This window comes from Limanda limanda, chromosome 6 (genome assembly GCF_963576545.1).
Source record: "Limanda limanda chromosome 6, fLimLim1.1, whole genome shotgun sequence".
In the NCBI taxonomy this organism is placed as follows: domain Eukaryota; kingdom Metazoa; phylum Chordata; class Actinopteri; order Pleuronectiformes; family Pleuronectidae; genus Limanda; species Limanda limanda.
Window position 1 is genome coordinate 24270617 of NC_083641.1, and position 18288 is coordinate 24288904.

Below are 18288 nucleotides of genomic sequence, written 5' to 3' on the forward strand. Positions count from 1 at the left end.
AACCCTCAGATTAATGAAATATCCTGAGATAATTAACAGGTTATAAAGCAAGCAGCCCCTAGGTGGCAGCATTATTGTCTGAATAATAAGTTGATATAGCAGAATAAAAATGCAAATATAATCTTTCTCCTGTATGAATTCATCTTTATCTTACTTAATGTGGCACAAAGTAGATGATCGATTTCAAAATATTAAAAAAACAAACACTGGATTTCTTTTCTTTAACACATTTTATTATTTGTTTCAGTAAAGTTTCAGTATTTCATGTGGTAAATAAATGTCACTGCAAAAACTAGAAACACATCTGAAAATTAGAATTACCTGCAGAGCGGGTTTAACGCTTGACAAACCAGATCACTTCACTCAAAAAAATATATATATCTGGCTTAGAAACAAAGTTAGCATCATACTTGAAAACTCACATTTGGTTATATATTTAGTCCATACATCAAAATAAAAGAAATCTAAACAGATTTTTATATGAACAAACATTAACATTTGGAAACATGTGGATTTTAGTGAATTGAAATGAACAGGAAAGCACAGCAGACTGAATAGGAACTCATCCGTTTTACAGCTTTAGACAGCAACAGCTCCTGCTACATATTAAAGGTTTCACAAAAATACATTATAGACTCCGGACAAGTTTGACAGCATCTTTTTCGCAAAACAGTCAATTTCACATTTTGTTAAATACTTGCAGGCACAGTCAGCAGCAGTGGTTACTACTCATCTTAGGGGAAAAACATCACTTTAGCAACGGCTTTTGATCTGAAACAGTTATATATTAATTATATCTATACATCTATAGATATAAATTATAATCATATTATATTAATATAATAACATAAAGCAAGTCATTTTCGGTCTTTTTCTTTTTAAATTCAAATTGCACTTACCCTACCAACTCGCACACAGATGTGTCTTAAAGATTAAAGAGAGATTCCAGTATTTAGTCAAAAACCACTCAACAAGTTCCGAGTACAAACCGCAGTGTTATTTTATACCTGATATTATATTGTGTATATAATATAAATATATATAGATATTGGTTTAATTTGGGTTATCCAACCTTCAGTTTCTCCACATTTAGGTCCATCTACCTTGTTTTGCATAAAACTTAAAGTGCTCAAGAGTTGTACCAAAGGATAAAGAGGATATGAATATAACAGTAGTTGTCTTCTACATGTGTTTTATAATCAAACATATTAAATATAAATTCCTTTGGTAGAAGAATAAAAACGTTGTTTAAGGCGTTGCTGGGGGAACGACGACGGGCACTGTCGGCTATTTGTGCATTTTCTCCAGTTGCTTCTCGTTCTCTGGTTTTTCCTGAAGCTTGTAGTCTTCCAAAATGGCCTTTGCCGTTTGCTTCCCAGTCCTTTTCACCACAGCTTTGATCCCCAGGTTGTCGATGTTGAAGGCAGTGAGGCCCACGTTAATGGCCGAGTTGACAGCGCTGTCCGTGGCTTGACCCGCTGCCGCCCCGTACCTTCATCAGAAGTCAGATTGGGTGAGAGGTCAGAGCGAGAGGCAGGAGACAGAGGATTTGGGGAGAATTCATTAATATGTAGGAGGATTGTAAAGATGCCATGCTGAGGTGAATTTCACTCATGCAAGTGCACAATCACAAATTAATAGATTTGCTAGAATCGGAGTTTGAATTATTCTTCCGCGGTGGATCAGAGATGCAGCGGTAGCCAATATGGATACAATCATCTTTCATGGTTTAAATAAAAATACCATTTTCCTATGACACCAATTGTCAAATTAAGAAACAATTAAAGAGGAAATAAGCAAATGGGAATGTGTGTTTATGGCTAAACCCTTGACAATTAAAAAATATATATGACATATGGCTTGTTAAAATCAATAATCAAACTATATTGGATTGTCTGTTTATCACTGGAAGATGTAGCATCAATTCATACAATATGGGAAGATGTTAAAATCAGGTGGGAGAGAAATGTTACAAACAGAAATGTGATATTTCCATTCGAGAAACTTGGAAGGAATCAGTGACATCGTGTGAATTTCCACACAGAGAAGAGAGGAGTGAGTTGGGCCGGTGCAGGTGACTTTTGAGTGCAAGAGCTAAATCAAGGGAGAAATCAAAACGAGACGCATGCCATGCTCGGGATCAGCGGTGTCGAGAGTTAAATAGCTGTGCATAATTAGGAAAAAACACACTTCTTCTCATTAGGTGTTTCAAAGGCGTTTTGTAGACCCCTAAATCTGCAAAGTAAATTGAACAGGAAAAACGAGTGAGTGCATGTTTTTACACATCGATAATCGGTCAGGTGAGCAGTGTCGAGCAAAAACATTCAAACTGTGGTTTATTCAAGACAGTGACGGTGGTCAGACCAGTAGAAAGTCAAACCAGTTGGGAAAACTTACTTGTGCTTGACTGTTGTGACCGTTTCTGATGCAACACTGACGGTGATGTTCTTTGCTGCCACTTCTAAACCAGTCCACATGGTTGCAAATCCTGTGCAAATACACACAAAATGGAAACTATGAGAGCGTCTCTAATGAACTTCTTCCTCTCAGAACTGATAGCGTGCAGATAAAGCCTACCTTGCACTCCACTGGCCGCCACCACCATAGCTCCGTCTATGTTGGAGCGCCCATCCTTGTCCTTCTTCATAGACTCCGGGATCAGCTTTCCTCCGTGTTTCTTCACATGCGGCGCCAGCTCTCGCCCCACGCAGCCGGCGACGGTACACACCCCGTCCACTGCAGTGACACAGCATTACTGGATTAGACGTGCGCTGCCAAATAACAACACAAGGTCAGTAGAAACCTGCTGAAGGGAGGGCGATGTAGTCACCTAGAAACTGGCTGACTTTGACCGCTCCACCCGTCGCCTGCTTGGCAACATGGAGGCCCTTGGTGACCGTGGGGCTGACGTGGGTGGGTTTGTCCTCTGGAGTGATGTGTTCTCGGAGTTTGGACGCCCCTTTGTGGATGGCCTTGCCCGTGTACTCGGCTCCTTTCACCAGACCCCAGCTTAACCAGGACGCACCTGGAAGGACATCAGGATCGCACCCAGTTAAATCTAATGATATACTGTAAACTACAGAAGTTTTAAATTTGAAGAGGGAACTTTATCTCACCGGTCAGGATCCCACTTGCCACTTTTTCACTCCACTCGGGCAAAGGTTTTTCCTCATCTGTCTCAGCCGGTGCAGTCTCCTCAGGTGTGACTATGGGCACTTTCTGACTGAGATTGATGGCGTCTGCTGCTTCATCTGGATCCTGATGATACAGACACATTGGTTTGTTACTGCAGGACCAACAACGTGGATGTAAAAATAAGAAAAAACTACTTGTCGGCTACTTTGTGCAAGCTGTACACGTCTCTGTTCAAATCCTCGTCTCCCGCCAATTCGCCCAACAGCTCCTCTCATTATTCTTTGTTTCTCATCACAATGCACTATTTGTTTTGCCGCACACATCTTATAAGACAACAACCTCCTTTTGTGCTGAAAACCTCAAATCTTCCACTTACCAAAAAACGAAAAACAACAGTTGCTACTTGCTGATAGGGAATCACATCCATCAGTGAAGATCACTAGCCTGACTGCATGCATCAGAAATGACCTGGTTTGGCATCAATCTGAGCCAGCGTCTCCAACATGGCTGAACTGGCACTTGTCTCTCAGCTGAAGTGCAGAGGGTTGTTCTATAGCTGCTGCACATAAGAGCATTATAACTGATTAATTCTGCTCACCTGCCTGTCTAAAATCCCCACAATGCTGAGGCAGAGGGAAGTTGGGGAAGTGTGCCAGCTCAGAAATAAGTAGGAGCGAGAGGCCGAAGCTGTTTGGAGTCTGCAGCCTAAAAATATCACATAAAACAGCAGCGGCCATCTATTTTCATTGTTGGAAAATAAGAGTTTTCCTATTCTTGTAAAATCTGATTTGGAAAAGACTGCAGAGTGGTGAACAACATAGTTAGAGAACACAAAGTATTCTAATATGTGAGGCGAAATCTATTCAGTTTGACACTCGCATTGTTTTTAATGAGAAATGTTGATTTGCTGAGTCAACATCAGCAGCTGTAGCTCTGGTGTTCTAGTGCTGCAGCTCCTCCAGTCTGCATACTGATGTGTCCTTGGGCAAGCAACTGAACACTAATGTAACTCTGATCTCTATGAATGTGATAAGAAAAAAGTGCAGTGCTGTATGAATGTGTGTGGGAATGTGACTTGTACAATAAAGTGCTTTGAGTGGTTGATAAGACTAGAAAAGCTCCGTATGAAAAGGATCCATTTAGAATCTGAGCTTTTAGAGAATAGACAAAATGGAGATGCAGCTGACCTCACATGCATTTGCCTGAAATAACTTTCTGTTCCCCCACTGGCACAAGAGGACTTGCAAAAAGGCATTGTGTAACGTTTCATTGGGGCTTTCAAATACTTGATACCTGATCTAAAAGTAATAGAAATACATTCAGAGAGGAATGAGGAATGAGGAAAAGTGCTGTTGCAGATCTGACTCCACTGCAGCAAACTGACCTGGACCCTGAGATCTGTCATCTGGGACAGCAGGTCCTGGAACAGTTGTCTGTTTGAAGAAGGCAGCTCAGAGGACAGCACCACCCCGACGTAGTAACCTGGAGCTGGTGCCATCATGTCCGGAAACATAAACACCCCAGTGTTACACAGCAGCACTGGAGAGTCCACGGCCATGAGTGGGTACAGCCAGTCGCACACCTGCAAGGAGGAGAGAGAAATACAGACTGCTTGAAAATCTGATAAGAAATAGGTTAATATATGATATCATGGTGATGGGTATAAGCTCGTCAAAATCACGACTGTTTGTTGTCCTAGCTCCTAAATGGTGGAATGAGCTCCCAATTGACATCCGGACATCTGAAAGTTTACACATCTTCCGCAGAAAACTAAAAACACACCTCTTCTAAATGTACCTTGAATAAAAACATTTTTTTTTTTTAAAAACTAACCACTTTTGAAACTAACACTTTGGTAGCACTAAAATGGCACTTACCAATAGCACTTTGTAGTTTTGCTTTATTTCGAAGAAATTGTACTGTCTTGATTCTTGTTGTTCTGGGTTTGTTCCCTCTGGGTTGAATGCACTTATTGTAAGTCGCTTTGGATAAAAGCGTCAGCTAAATGAAATGTAATAATAAGCTAAAAATATTATTTTTGCCAAAATATTCAGCAAAGTACAACAATGGGTGAATTTATGGAGGTAAAAATTAAGATGGGGTCAGGAAACAGATCTACAAAGAGGTTTTTGCCTATTTACTAATTTTGAAATGTAAAGTGAACATGAGGAGCCTATTTAATGGAGATTCTGTTTGGTGGAACACAGTGAAGCGTCTGAAAGAGAAAGACCAACCAGAGGACACTGTCTCCCTCTGACTGCTGCATGTCTAATAGTATTACAGGGCATGACAGTGTAAGCAGGGTTTAGAGAATTCCCTTCACTCATGTGAATCCCTGATGTCACCCACTGCCGACAGCACCTGGGAAATTCCCCAGTTAACGGTCAAATTACAGTCGCATGACCCACTCGTGTCAGTGGGTTGGCTGTTTTTAACAGAGAGAAGGAATCCACTTTCCCCAAAACAATACAGAACTGCTCAAAGTTTTGATGAAAACCCTAAACCGAGATGTTGACAGAGCTTTATGTAATTTCTAATCTTATCCAAGTACTAAGACTGAGGACAAAGGAACAGTGCAACTAAATGTGGGCTGATTTGTTTCTGTGCCTTTCATAGATTAAATTACATGAGAAAAATAAATCTGTGAATCTGATGTTGTTTGAGAAAAACAAAGGTTGTATTGTGTGTGTATGTTTGTGGAAAGTGAGACTCAGGCAACATCTTCTCTGTTTTAGTTTTCCAACACCTCTTGGTACTATTAGAATTACAGATAAACTACTCTCCGTGTCCAGTGGCAACTTTCACCTGAATGTTTTGGTGGGACAGTTAAATAAGAATATCAAGGTCCTATCGGGCATTTTCTTAAATATGAGGAAAAATTCAATCAGATCAAATCAGTTAATTAACATGAATTTTCCTGTTAAAAAAGGGAATGAACAGGACTGGAATCCCATCTTTGTCCAGTTTTGCATCATTAAATGAGACTGATCGGGGATTTCCAAGGAGAATGACAACACAGGCATAAACCCAATGGGATTAGGGCACTGAGTCACCGACGCTCACATGATCACGTCCATAGGGCAAGGGATAGAGATCATTAACCGACTATATCAGGCCGCCGGTGACTCACAGTCAAAAAGGACTCGATGAGCCGAGCAGACGTCTTACAAAATCAGGTTAAAGGGCACGAAAAGAACTGGTGACAGAGCAGTGATGACATTTCACTCATGAGAGTTGCTTCTCCCGTCCTCTCAAGCTTTGTGGGAGAGAGCATTTTAGTGCAAAGACATAAACAACTAGGGATGGGGGGAAAAATCGATTCAGTTACAAATCGCGATTCTTGTGAATGATGATTTTTAAATCGCCATGCTGCCTCCCAAATCGATTTTCCCATATTGTTTTTTTTTTTTTTTAAACATATTTATTTGTTTACACGGGGGGGATATATGGGGGGAGCAACATCACCCCAGAGCATGTTGACCAGCTCTTGTTTTTGCACAAGAATCTAAACATACCCAAGCACTAGTTTTGTATCGCCTACTTGCAAACAACAATATCCTACTTTTTGTTTCTTTTTTGTTTATTTCATTCTATTTAATTTACCTTTTATTTATTGTTTAAAAGTAGCCTAGGTGGCTTACATTTCTTAATCTGTCAGTTTGTGTGCAGTTTACAGGGGCTATACAATAATAGGGCACATTTTTATTTATTTTCTCTATTGGCTGCCCGGCAGTCATTAAGTCAATGTTAATATTTGAAATAAAACTGGTAAAGTTCTAAGTGAATTTGACTGTGTTGTATTTGAAGGAATGATTCAACATTTTTCCATGGTCCAGTATTTAAAAAAAAAAAAATAACCAAAAGAAATCCCAGGAAATCGTAATATCGAATCGCAATACTTACAGAATCGCAATACATATCGTATCGCCACCTAAGTATCGTGATAGTATCGTATCGGGAGGTCCCTGCCGATTCCTGTCCCTATAAACAACACAATATGTATCTCCTCTTACCTGCAGAAAGGCGGGTGGGCGGTTTGGCGTGCTGTCGGAGTGATCCCCAGTAAACTTGACCAGCCGCAGGTAGCCCGGGTACGACGGAGCGCTCACTTGACCTTCGGGTGTCACAAAGAATATCTGCACCCCGTGAGGGATGTACAACAGCTCCTCCCCCTCCTCGCCCACGCTCTGGGGGGACGGCGTGGTGTTGGAGGTGCGACTGTAGAACTCATCCCCGACCACCGACATCTCCCCTTCATCCGTTCCATAAGAGATGGACAGGTGGCCATCGGCCGCCTGGGGGGAGTAAGCTGGAGGCTGCTCGGCCGGCCCCACTGGCTGCTTGCTGGGGGAGAGAGGGAGGCCTGCACCACTGCACCCAGGCTTCCCTCCCACAGCTCCTGCTGAATCACCATTAGCTGAAAGTACATTTGGTGGAGCTGGCCTCTCTGGCTTGTCTTTGGTTGGGAGATCTGGGTAGAGGCCTTCAGGGTCAGACTCGGCGGTGGCGCTCAGCAGGGGGGCGGATGCCAGGTCAGAGCTGGTCTCCAGTATGGCCAGACGGGTCGTGATGTTGTTCAGCGTCTCCTTCATCTTCTGCTGCATCTGCCTGGCGGATTCCCAGGAGCCGCCGGCACACTCCTCCCCCCCCGAGGGGACGCTGATGGCCCGGAGGAGGTGCTGCCGCCCCCGCTTGTAGAGCTCCAGCGCCCGGGCCTTGTCCCCGGCCTCGTCCACCGTCAGTCCCTCGTTGATGCTCTCGAAGGCTCTCTCGTAGCCGTCTTTGATCACTTGGAGCCGGGCACTGTCGAACGCATCTTGTTTAGCCTTCTCCATTCCCCCTGAAACCAGACTTATTATTAGCTTTATTTACAATTGTACTCATTTCAACTTTGCACTTTATTATTATATATACTGTTGCTGCCATTATTACTATATACTGCTATTATATTGGTATAATTACTATCATATATAAATATATATTATGTTATATTATATACTATATGTACTGTACTATTTTGATATACTGTCTATCAATAACATTACCATCATATCACCAGTACTATTACCATCATCTTGCCACTGTACCTTATCTACCTATTTATCTTGTGTTTCTGTTTTTATTCTTTCTACCTCAATATTTTTTATTTTATTCTATTGTATTGTATTTTATTGTATTCAAATATACCGGCTGCTATGACGACTTAATTTCCCTTCGGGGATGAATAAAGTAATCTATCTATCTATCTATCTATCTATCTTTGTAACCTTGTTTAGATAAGTGTTATACAAATAAAGTTATTATTATTATTATTATTATATTTATTACCATGTGCTGACACTCCCAGTGCACATTTGGACTTAACATGCTTGAAATTGTTAGCATATGTTGGACATGATTCTTTAACAACAGTGTTAATCCCTCAGAGGTCAAGTCTTATCAGAGAACAGTGGTTCTAGTTTGTGTGTTGATAAAATAGCTAAAAGAGGCTAAAACAAGCTAAAAGAGGCTAACACAAGCTAACACAAGCTAATGTTGATAAAGCTGCAGCTCAAGTCGGGCACTGTCGATTGCATCTTATTAACCTTTCTCCATTCCCCCTGAAACAAGACTTCTTGTTAGCTTTATTCACAGTTTGCAGTTGTACTCATCAACTTTGCACTTTGTAACCTTATTATACAAATACATTTATTATTATTATATTTATTACCATGTGCTGACACTGCCAGTGCACATTTGGACTTAACATGCTTGACATTGTTAGCATATGTTGGACATGATTCTTTAACAACAGTGTTAATCCCTCAGAGGTCAAGTCTTATCAGAGAATAGTGACTGTAGTTTGTGTAGTGATAAAATAGCTAAAACAGGCTAAAACAAGCTAAAACAAGCTAACACAAGCTAATGTGGATCAAGCTGCAGCTACAGTCTTGTGACTCCATCTGTTCTCATTCACATCAACATTTCATTGTGACCCGTAGCAACAGAAATCAGACGTAAACACAAAGTTAAACGTGGTGACGTGATATATAGCTAGTCTGGGCTACTTAGCATGTAGCTCCTTCTCGATTAGCTAGCACATGCTTACCCGAATGAGCGGAATCACCACCAGAGGAAAAGCTCGATTAGCCTGTTAGCTCTGTTGTAGCTAACGATCGAGTCAGAGCTGTGATTCTATTCAAATGCTTCAGAGTCAAATCAGCTGAAGTTTCCCTGAAGTGAAGTCACGTTGTGTTTACAGGCGAGTGCTCGATAGGAAGTGACGTCAAATACGTCCAGTGTGTAATTTCAAAGTAAAGGTTCCCGGGACAGGGTCAAGGAGGCATCGCGAAGAAAGCGGCCGATAAGAGTTGGGTTTGAGTTTTATTTTGAAAAGCAGTAGTCGGAAGTTGACGTGGAGTAGCATGACGACATCAGTGCCACCTTGTTGCAACTGGTTGTGATTAAATATTCATTAAGTAAACTGGTTGATTCTAGTTGGTACATTTTACCAGCTTCACATTTTATTTTCATGATCCCCTATGAAGGAAATCTATCAATTTAATCTTTACTTTCTTTTATTATTATATTATTTATTAATGCACACAATAAAGCACCCCAAAAAAAATATTCTCATTCTATTTGGTGAATTTTACCAAAACTAAAAAATTGTAACCAAACAAAGTCCTTACTTCACATGTTTTTTATGTGAATTCAAGGACTATGTTAAAACCATAAAATGTATAAACACAGGTCAACGTGTGCACTGACCTCTTTAAAGAGGAATGAGAGGAAAGATACATTTTCATGAGCCCCCATGAATTAAATCAAACCATTTCTGTTTGTCTTATCTTTATTTTTTTTTAGGGCCGAACACCGAACTGAGTGAGACAGGGTGAGGCCCTATTGAAATTGTAAGGATTTTTTTCTCAGGGAAAATAATTGGCTTGTTGAGGGCTTAAACATGTTCAAATTCTTACCACAATTTGCAGAAAATGTGAAAGTGGTGAAAATTTACTTTTAATTAATATTTTAAGTGGTGACAGCAGTAAAATAAAATAGGCGGAGCTTGGATATTAATAAAGAAAATATAGTTTCCTTTTGCTTTCTTCTAAAAGGGGGTGGTCATGTGTTTTTGTTTCCCAACATCTCTACTTCCAGACTAAAATGCTGACCAGGTTATTTTCTTTTTTCCACTATTGTTTCATTCAGAAGTAAATAAATTCCATATTTTTATTGTTAAAATGACACTTTTTGGTGCAAATTTGTTGTTTGGGATTTTTCCAATATATCAAATCCATTAGAGAATAAGAAAAAAAGGTCTTGTCCTCCAAATTTCAACATAAAATCCAATCATTTCAATGTTTTTTTACCTGACACAGCAGGGATTACAGTAGACACCAGTTTAATACTTCACATAATTTATTAATTTGATTCGTAATATAACTTCAAGGATGAGTGATTAACCAAAGGAACACAAGATCACATTAATGTGTCCTCTAAAAGACCATCCCTAGTAAAGTTAATGTGCTTTTTTTTTCTTCCTGTTTAATTTTTTTTTTTAGCCATTTACACCCTTACAAAAGTTTCATCATCAACTGTGGTTGTGTGACAATGAAGATGATGACAATGTTTTTGTTTTTTAGTAAGGAGAAGTTGTTGCTATGATGCGATGAGCCCAGTGAAGCCTGATAGCTTTGCTATGCTCAGTTCTGAGGTGAAAGGGAAATCTATCTGTTCTCTTTGGAATATAAATCAATATTCCACACCTTTTAATTCACAAAAATGAATGCTGAAAACATTAAGCGATTATGTCTGTGAGCATAATCTAACTAGTGTTTCATATCAACTAACAGAAAAGGATTATTGTTTGTGTCTTGTTGAAATGCTGTACAACTGACATGTATTTCTTTGAGCTGAAATCTTTCATGTGCTTTCTATATGAACCAATTGAAACCCCCCCCCCCACACACACACACATCTTAGTATCTCAGGAAAAGGAGAAATCAATCATATCAGGATGAGAAATTCATCCATTTAAAATTCAATAATCAAGAGAGGTTTATTCTATTTACAGTGTGCATCTAAAACAGGGGTTTGACCCTCCCTCCATGTAATTCTTGTAAGACTCTGCAGACCTAAAAATAAATATTTTTACTTTATAATCAGACCCAAGGTCAGATTCTTGTTGAGTTTAATGCTGATTTTGTTGTATCTTTGTTTGTGTATTAACAACCGATTTCATTATAAAGACTGGATACATTTCTTTCTTTCTCAATTTCTCTCTTTCCTAATAAATGAGTATGAAATGGGTGGCAGCTTCTCGTTTCTACGGAAAAAAACGTGATGCTCGTAACACTGAATGATGTGTTCATATCTTTTCAGACACAGTGAAGTTAAAGATGTGACCATATATGACAATGACTCTGAGACATTTACTTTATTGGTCCACTTGCAAACTAAGTTCAATCCACAGCTGGAAACAACAGAATCACATTTGATTCACGTGAACATTTTGAAGCCCAAGTCAATAATAACATTAAATCGTATTACAGTAAAATCCTCCATGCACATGTGACCTGAACAAATGGTTAAATAGATCTTGGCTCCATGTGTTTGAATATGAACCTGAATAAGTTACACTAATTCAGTAACTTCAAGATAAGTTTGCAATTTTTATTGTTTTTTGAACACAGGAAAAAAACAATGAACATGTGACAGAAATTCAAGCTCGACCACCTGTAAAATATAAAAGTCCAGATGTGAAATTGCTCCAGAGGTGACGTGTGTCGTCCTTTATTTGGACTGAATCTACTGATATTTGCATCACTCATGTGAATGAGTAACAAGTGTCTAAATTTAAAAGTCGCCTGCTACACTTTAGTTCATCGTATAATATTCACAGTCTCTGGTCGACGGGGGAAAGTGGTTGCTGATGGAAATTTTCTCTACATGCATCTAGCACATTACGACAGAGACATGTCACTGAGGCTAATTGATCAACAGGAAGTAAACACCACATTACACTTTTTACTAAGAACCGAGAAGCAGAGAAGAGAAAGAAGAAGAATGGATGAAATCAAACGGATTAAAATGTCTTTACATCTGCTACTGGTGCTGATTCCGTTTACAGGTGAGAATAAATTCACTTACAAAACTTTGTCAGTGTGAATAATAAGAATAATACCAGATTGTTTGTGTTTGCTTTTAAAAAGTGAAAAGTTTCACTGATGTGTTGTGGGACAAGTCTGGCTCATTCAGGGTACTGATATTTATGAGTACTCTGATATTGTAGTTGTGTATATTTATGTACGGATCATTCCTCATATTTTGATCTGCCCTTTAACTCACGGTTCAACTGGTTGGATTTGGTGGTTAAAGGTCAAGGTTTCAGGTTTTTGGCCTCTCGCACATCTCAAGTCTGAATTTCTTCAAATTCTGAGCAGTTGTCTCCTCGAATGAGAACTTAACGGATTAGATTTCAGTGATCAAGTGTCAGAGTGACCTACAAAGTTATGTCTACAATAATCGTCACATTCAGAAGTGTATGAAAATATGAGTCTTTTTCTTAGTTTAGTTTAAGTGTTGCTGTCTCTCTCTCATTTCCTCCACAGTGATCGCTGACCAAGATTCCTCCATCTACATCAGAGCTGGAGCTGAAGTCACTTTGCCTTGTGGCATTGTGAGAGATGATCATGTGAACTGTGGAGCTACTGACTGGTTCTTCAATGATTCAGAGAACCCTGGATCAGCATACCTGTTTGTAAAAGGGCAGCTCAACAGATTTGTGATTTCCAAATCTAAAGCAGGCAGACTATGTCTTGCTGCAAACTGTTCTCTGGTTATAAGGGAGGTCACAGCTGAAGATGCTGGTCAATACATCTGCAGTCACTCTGACCAGATCAATGAACGTCATGTGTTTTTTATCTATGTTGTCAGCGGTGAGTAAAAGACTCTCTTCATAAAAACATTATGATATTTCTGATATTTTTGAAGGACATAGTTTCACTCTTGTTATCTTTCTCTCACAATATCTCGATCAACACCAGTGACTGAGCACGAGAGAACTGATGAGGTGACGTTGAGCTGCTCTGTGTCGACATTTGCAAGGTTTGGACTCACAGTGAAGTGGCTGTTTATGAATATGGATATGGATGAAAACAACAAAGAACTGAAGACGTCAGAGTCTTACAGCTCGGCCAATGTGAGCTTCTCAAAATCCCATTCTGTTTACAAGATGAAGAACTATAGCTCATTAATATGTAAAGTGAAGGATAAATACACGGAGGAAAAGTATGCCTTCATCCCTCCGTCATCAGGTGAGAAAACACAGATCATGATGAACTGCTCCTGATCCAGTTAATTCTATTTGTTGATACATTTCTTTTTCTTAAGCAGGAAACAATGAGATGACAACAGGTACTGAATATCAGCTGCACCGCTCATTCATCTCTGTGCTGCTCGAGTTCATGGATTTAATGTTAACAACATTTTTAAATACAGGAAGTTGGACTGAACAGGAAACTAAAGCACTTGTCATTCTGTTCACAGATTGGTGGTGGTACATTCGTCTGGTTGTGGGTTTTGCCACAATCGTAACATTGGTTGTGATTCTCATCAAATGGAGAAGAAACAAGGTGGGAACATTCACAGATGAAACTAAAATGTCACTTACAGAGTTTATACCTCCGCCAAGTTTTTATTTATCTTGTAATAACGCCCATGAAATAATGATGTCATCATAAGTTCTAAGGTTTTAATGTGAAAGTTAAAGTTATGGATGTTTCTTTGTGTTTTGATACAAAAACACGCAAAAAAATGCTGTGACTGTTTTGGCAGCACTGCATTGGGTTATCTCTCTGTCACTATGGTTATTGTGCTACATCCTGACCTGTTGTGTAACTGTCTTTTTTTTAATTCCATATTTATCATACTTCCTTATCAACATTTGTATTTTTGTTGTGTTTTGTGAAGCACATTGAACTACACTAACCAGATGAAAGGTGTTATACAGATTGATTGATTGATTGATTGATTGATTGATTGATTGATTGATTGATTGATTGTATATCCTACAGATCCAGGGTGGTGATGTTGCAGTGGCCTTCAGCACTGGGGAAGCTCCCTCCTCTTCTACTGGACCCTCAGATGATCCCAGCAGCCTCTATGAGAACGTCACAATCATACAATAGTAGAGTCACGTTTGACATCGATACATTTATAACATGAATCATTTGTTACAACTTTTCTGCTGTGAAAACAAAGTCACTCGTAATAATGTGATTCTCATTAGATAGAAAAGAAACAAAGGTGGGAACATTCCCAGATGAAACTTTGATTTAGTTTAAACCACTGCCAAGGCCCGACAGTCTGTAAAGTTTTCTATAAAAAGTTACTTTTATCGTGTGGACTGGATTTAACCATTTTTCAGCCATTTTATTGATTTTTGAAGTTTGTCGTCCAAAACTTGAATATTTTATATTGTATCTCCACATTCTTCTGATCCAGCTGTTATTCTTATACATTACAATGGTGACGTCTTATTTGTAAGATAATAAATTGTACTTTCTTGAATGTTCTTGTCTTGTATTATTATTATATTATTCATTTATGTACACATATGCTAGATTTTTTTTACACTTTTGTTTTTATATCTCAAGTTTTTTTCAACAAAGTATTGAAAAAAAAAAGTTGCTATTAGATTATATGTTTGAAACTTGTCAGTGTGGCCACTGGAGGGAGTAAACACTCAAAAGCACTTAATAAAATACATAACTCGGCTCCAGAGGAGGAGGATAACAGATGGACATTTAGGCTAAAAACATGAATATGAATCTCAGGGCTTACGAACACTTGGATAACACCTTAGCATATTTGCACCATTGCATTCTGCACTATTTCACACACTTGCTCTATTTTTTCCTTTTTTGTTTCCGTTTCCCGTTAATTCCCGTTAATTCCCGTATATTCCCGTTAATTCCCATGGAAAGTTTCCAACTTTGAATATTCCCGGAATTTTGCAACCCTAATTATTACACACAGACATAAAGATCTGTTCAAGTAGGGGCTCTGATGTAGCGTATGCAATTTTGTGTCAATTGGACAATGTTACCACAACTTAATTTTCACACAGGTCAGTAGTTCGGAGCCGGTTGGATAATGCAGAGTGGATTAACAAAGTACTTCTTGTTTAATGGCGAATCAGTAGGTGGCGCTATGACCCTGAGGAAATATTGACACATAGAGCTGTTCATGCTTGGACTCTGATCAGGAGAGAGAAGTTTGGTAGTGATAGGACAATGCATAGTGGAGTTATGACAACATCGTGTCCTCTGGTGAAGGATGATCCTTCCTCGCACATCAATGTTTACACAGTTTGAGGAAATGTCACACTTCTGACTATGTTCCAATGACTTGACTGAGCTCTTTTGAGCTGTATATTGTAAAGCAGCCAGGAGCAGTTCAAAACATGTCACTTCCTGTAGCCACCAGGGGGCGCTGGGATTTCAAGTCATAATATCTGAGTAGATGTCATCAGGCCGGGACTCTTGTCTCACATGTCTAGTTTGGACTTGATTGGACCGTGTATGTCCGAGATACAGAACCTTGTGTTTTGATGGCGTTTATTCAAACTTTGACGCCACGCCACGGTCACATCGTGTGACGAAATATCGATCTTTAAATCAGTTTTTATCTCTGTCTTGTTGTGATGACACTCATATGAATTTGAAGTTGATCTGATGAAAGCCCTGGGACAAGTACTTCAAAGTAAAAATGTGGAATATGGCCAAAATGGCCATTAAATGGAAAATGGCGGGCTTCCTGTTGCGTTTTTCATAATGCTCCTTGAGACTTTTTTTATGACTGGTTAGCTACACTGTTGTCCCGATTTTGGTGAAGATCGGTCAAGGGAAAACCTAGGGGTTGGTTCCAGGGGGCGCTGTTGAGCCATTTTGCCACACCCATTTCAAATTACTCCAGAATAGGTACATTTTCACCACTCTCTGATTTATTGCAAACTGAAGAAACTTTCTGAGCTTGTTGAAGCCCTCAAAAAGACCATTCTATTGCCTGAATAATAATAATAATCACTTCAATTTCAATAGGGCCTCCCACCGTTTGGTGCTCGGGCCCTAAGTATAGTTTCCTGTTGTTTCCTTCCGGTCATGTGTTTTTGTTTCCCAACATCTCTACTTCCAGACTAAAATGCTGACCTGGCATTTTCTTTTTTCCACAATTTGTTTCATTCAGAAGTAAATAAATTCCAAACTGAATTGTAAAAAATTACACTTTTTGGTACAAATTTTTTGTTTTGGATTTTTCCAATATATCCACACCATTAGAGAAAAAGAAAAAAGGTATTGTCATCCAAATTTCTACATAAAATCCAATCACACAATTTATTAATTTGATTCGTAATATAACTTCAAGGATGAGTGATTAACCAAACCACACAAAATCACATTAATGTGTCCTTTAAAAGCCCATCCCTAGTACAGTTAATGTGCATATTTTATCTTCCTGTTTAAATATTTTTTGAGCCATTTACACCCTTACAAAAGTTTCATCAACTGTGGCTGTGTGGCAATGAAGATGATGACAATTTTTTTGTTTTTTAATATGGAGAAGTTGTTGCTATGATGCAATGAGCCCAGTGAAGCCAGATAGAGCTAATCTGCTTTGCTACGCTCAGGTCTGAGGTGAAAGGGAAATCTATCTGTTCTCTTTGGAATATAAATCAATACTCCACCCCTTTTATTTCACAAAAATTAATGTTGAAAAGTGAAAACACTAATCGATTATGTCTGTGAGCATAATCTAACAAGTGTTTCATATCAACTGACAGAAAAGGATTATTGTTTGTGTCTTGTTGAAATGCTGTACAACTGACATGTATTTCTTAGAGCTCAAATCTTTCATTGATTGAATTAATCATCTCCAACACAAGTCTAGGTTGTGTCTTTTGTGTGTTTTAAACATCTTAGTATCTCAGGAAAAGGAGGATTGGGAAATTGTCTTTTCTGTCTACTGTCGTTAATTAACCAAATCAATCATATCAGGATGAGAAATTCAAACCTAACTTTAAACTTAACTAATTCTGTGCTTAATAGAATTGGAAAATAAAATAAAATAAAAATTGGTTTCACCTGCAGTTGCTTTTATTCCACATTCAAATCATCCATTTAAAATTAAATAATTAAGACAGTTTTATTCTATTTAAATTTGGCATCTAAAACAGGGGGTTGACTCACACTCCTTGTAACTCTTGTTAGACTCTGCAGACCTAAAAATAAATATGTTTTACATTATAACCAGACCCAAAGTCAGATTCTTGTGGAGTTTAATGCTGATTTTGTTGTATCTTTGTTTGTGTGTTAACAACAGATTTCATTATAAAGACTGGATACATTTCTTTCTTTCTTAATTTCTCTCTTTCCTAATAAATGAGTATGAAATGGGTGGCAGCTTCTCGTTTCTATGGAAGAAACCGTGATGCTCGTAACACTGAAGGATGTGTTCATATCTTTTCAGACACAGTGAAGTTAAAGATGTGGGGAACCACAGAATCACATTTGATTCACGTGAACATTTTGAAGCCCAAGTCAATAATGTTATTAAATCGTATTACAGTAAAATCCTCCATGCACATGTGACCTGAACAAATGGTAAAATAGCTCTTGGCTCCATGTGTTTGAATATTAACCTGAATAAGTTACATTTATTCAGTAACTTCAAGATAAGTTTGCAATTTTTTATTGTTTTTTTTAACACAGGAAAAAAACAATGAACATGTGACAGAAATTCAAGCTCGACCACCTGTAAAATATAAAAGTCCAGATGTGAAATTGCTCCGGAGGTGACGTGTGTCGTCCTTTATTTGGACTGAATCTACTGATATTTGCATCATTCATGTGAATGAGTGACAAGTGTCTAAATCTAAAAGTCGCCTGCTGCACATTAGTTCATCGTATAATATTCAGAGTCTCTGGTCGACGGGGGAAAGTGAAAGCTGATGGAAATTTTCTCTACTTGCATCAAGCACATTACGACAGAGGAGACGTGTCACTGAGGGGAATTGATCAACGGGAAGTAAACGCCACATTACACTTTTTACTCAGAGCCGAGAAGCAGAGAAGAGAAAGAAGAAGAATGGATGAAATCAAACGGATTAAA

General features: G+C 38.7%; 1 protein-coding gene across 2 annotated transcripts; it reads right to left on the reverse strand.

The window, feature by feature from the left end:
• Positions 1 to 551: 551 nt before the first annotated feature.
• On the reverse strand, positions 552 to 9382 carry spartb (spartin b). 2 transcript variants are annotated; one of them, XM_061073061.1, is made up of 9 exons: positions 9224 to 9382; positions 7149 to 7975; positions 4520 to 4717; positions 3117 to 3258; positions 2831 to 3025; positions 2578 to 2736; positions 2398 to 2488; positions 2191 to 2235; positions 552 to 1492 (listed from the first exon to the last, which is right to left on the reverse strand). In XM_061073061.1, the coding sequence occupies exons 2-9, from the start codon at positions 7968 to 7970 to the stop codon at positions 1288 to 1290; spliced, it is 1857 nt and encodes a 618-aa protein (XP_060929044.1). In that variant the 5' UTR covers positions 7971 to 7975; positions 9224 to 9382; the 3' UTR covers positions 552 to 1287. The 2 variants fall into 2 exon arrangements, with proteins under 2 accessions (XP_060929044.1, XP_060929045.1); XM_061073062.1 differs by lacking the exon at positions 2191 to 2235.
• Positions 9383 to 18288: the final 8906 nt, after the last annotated feature.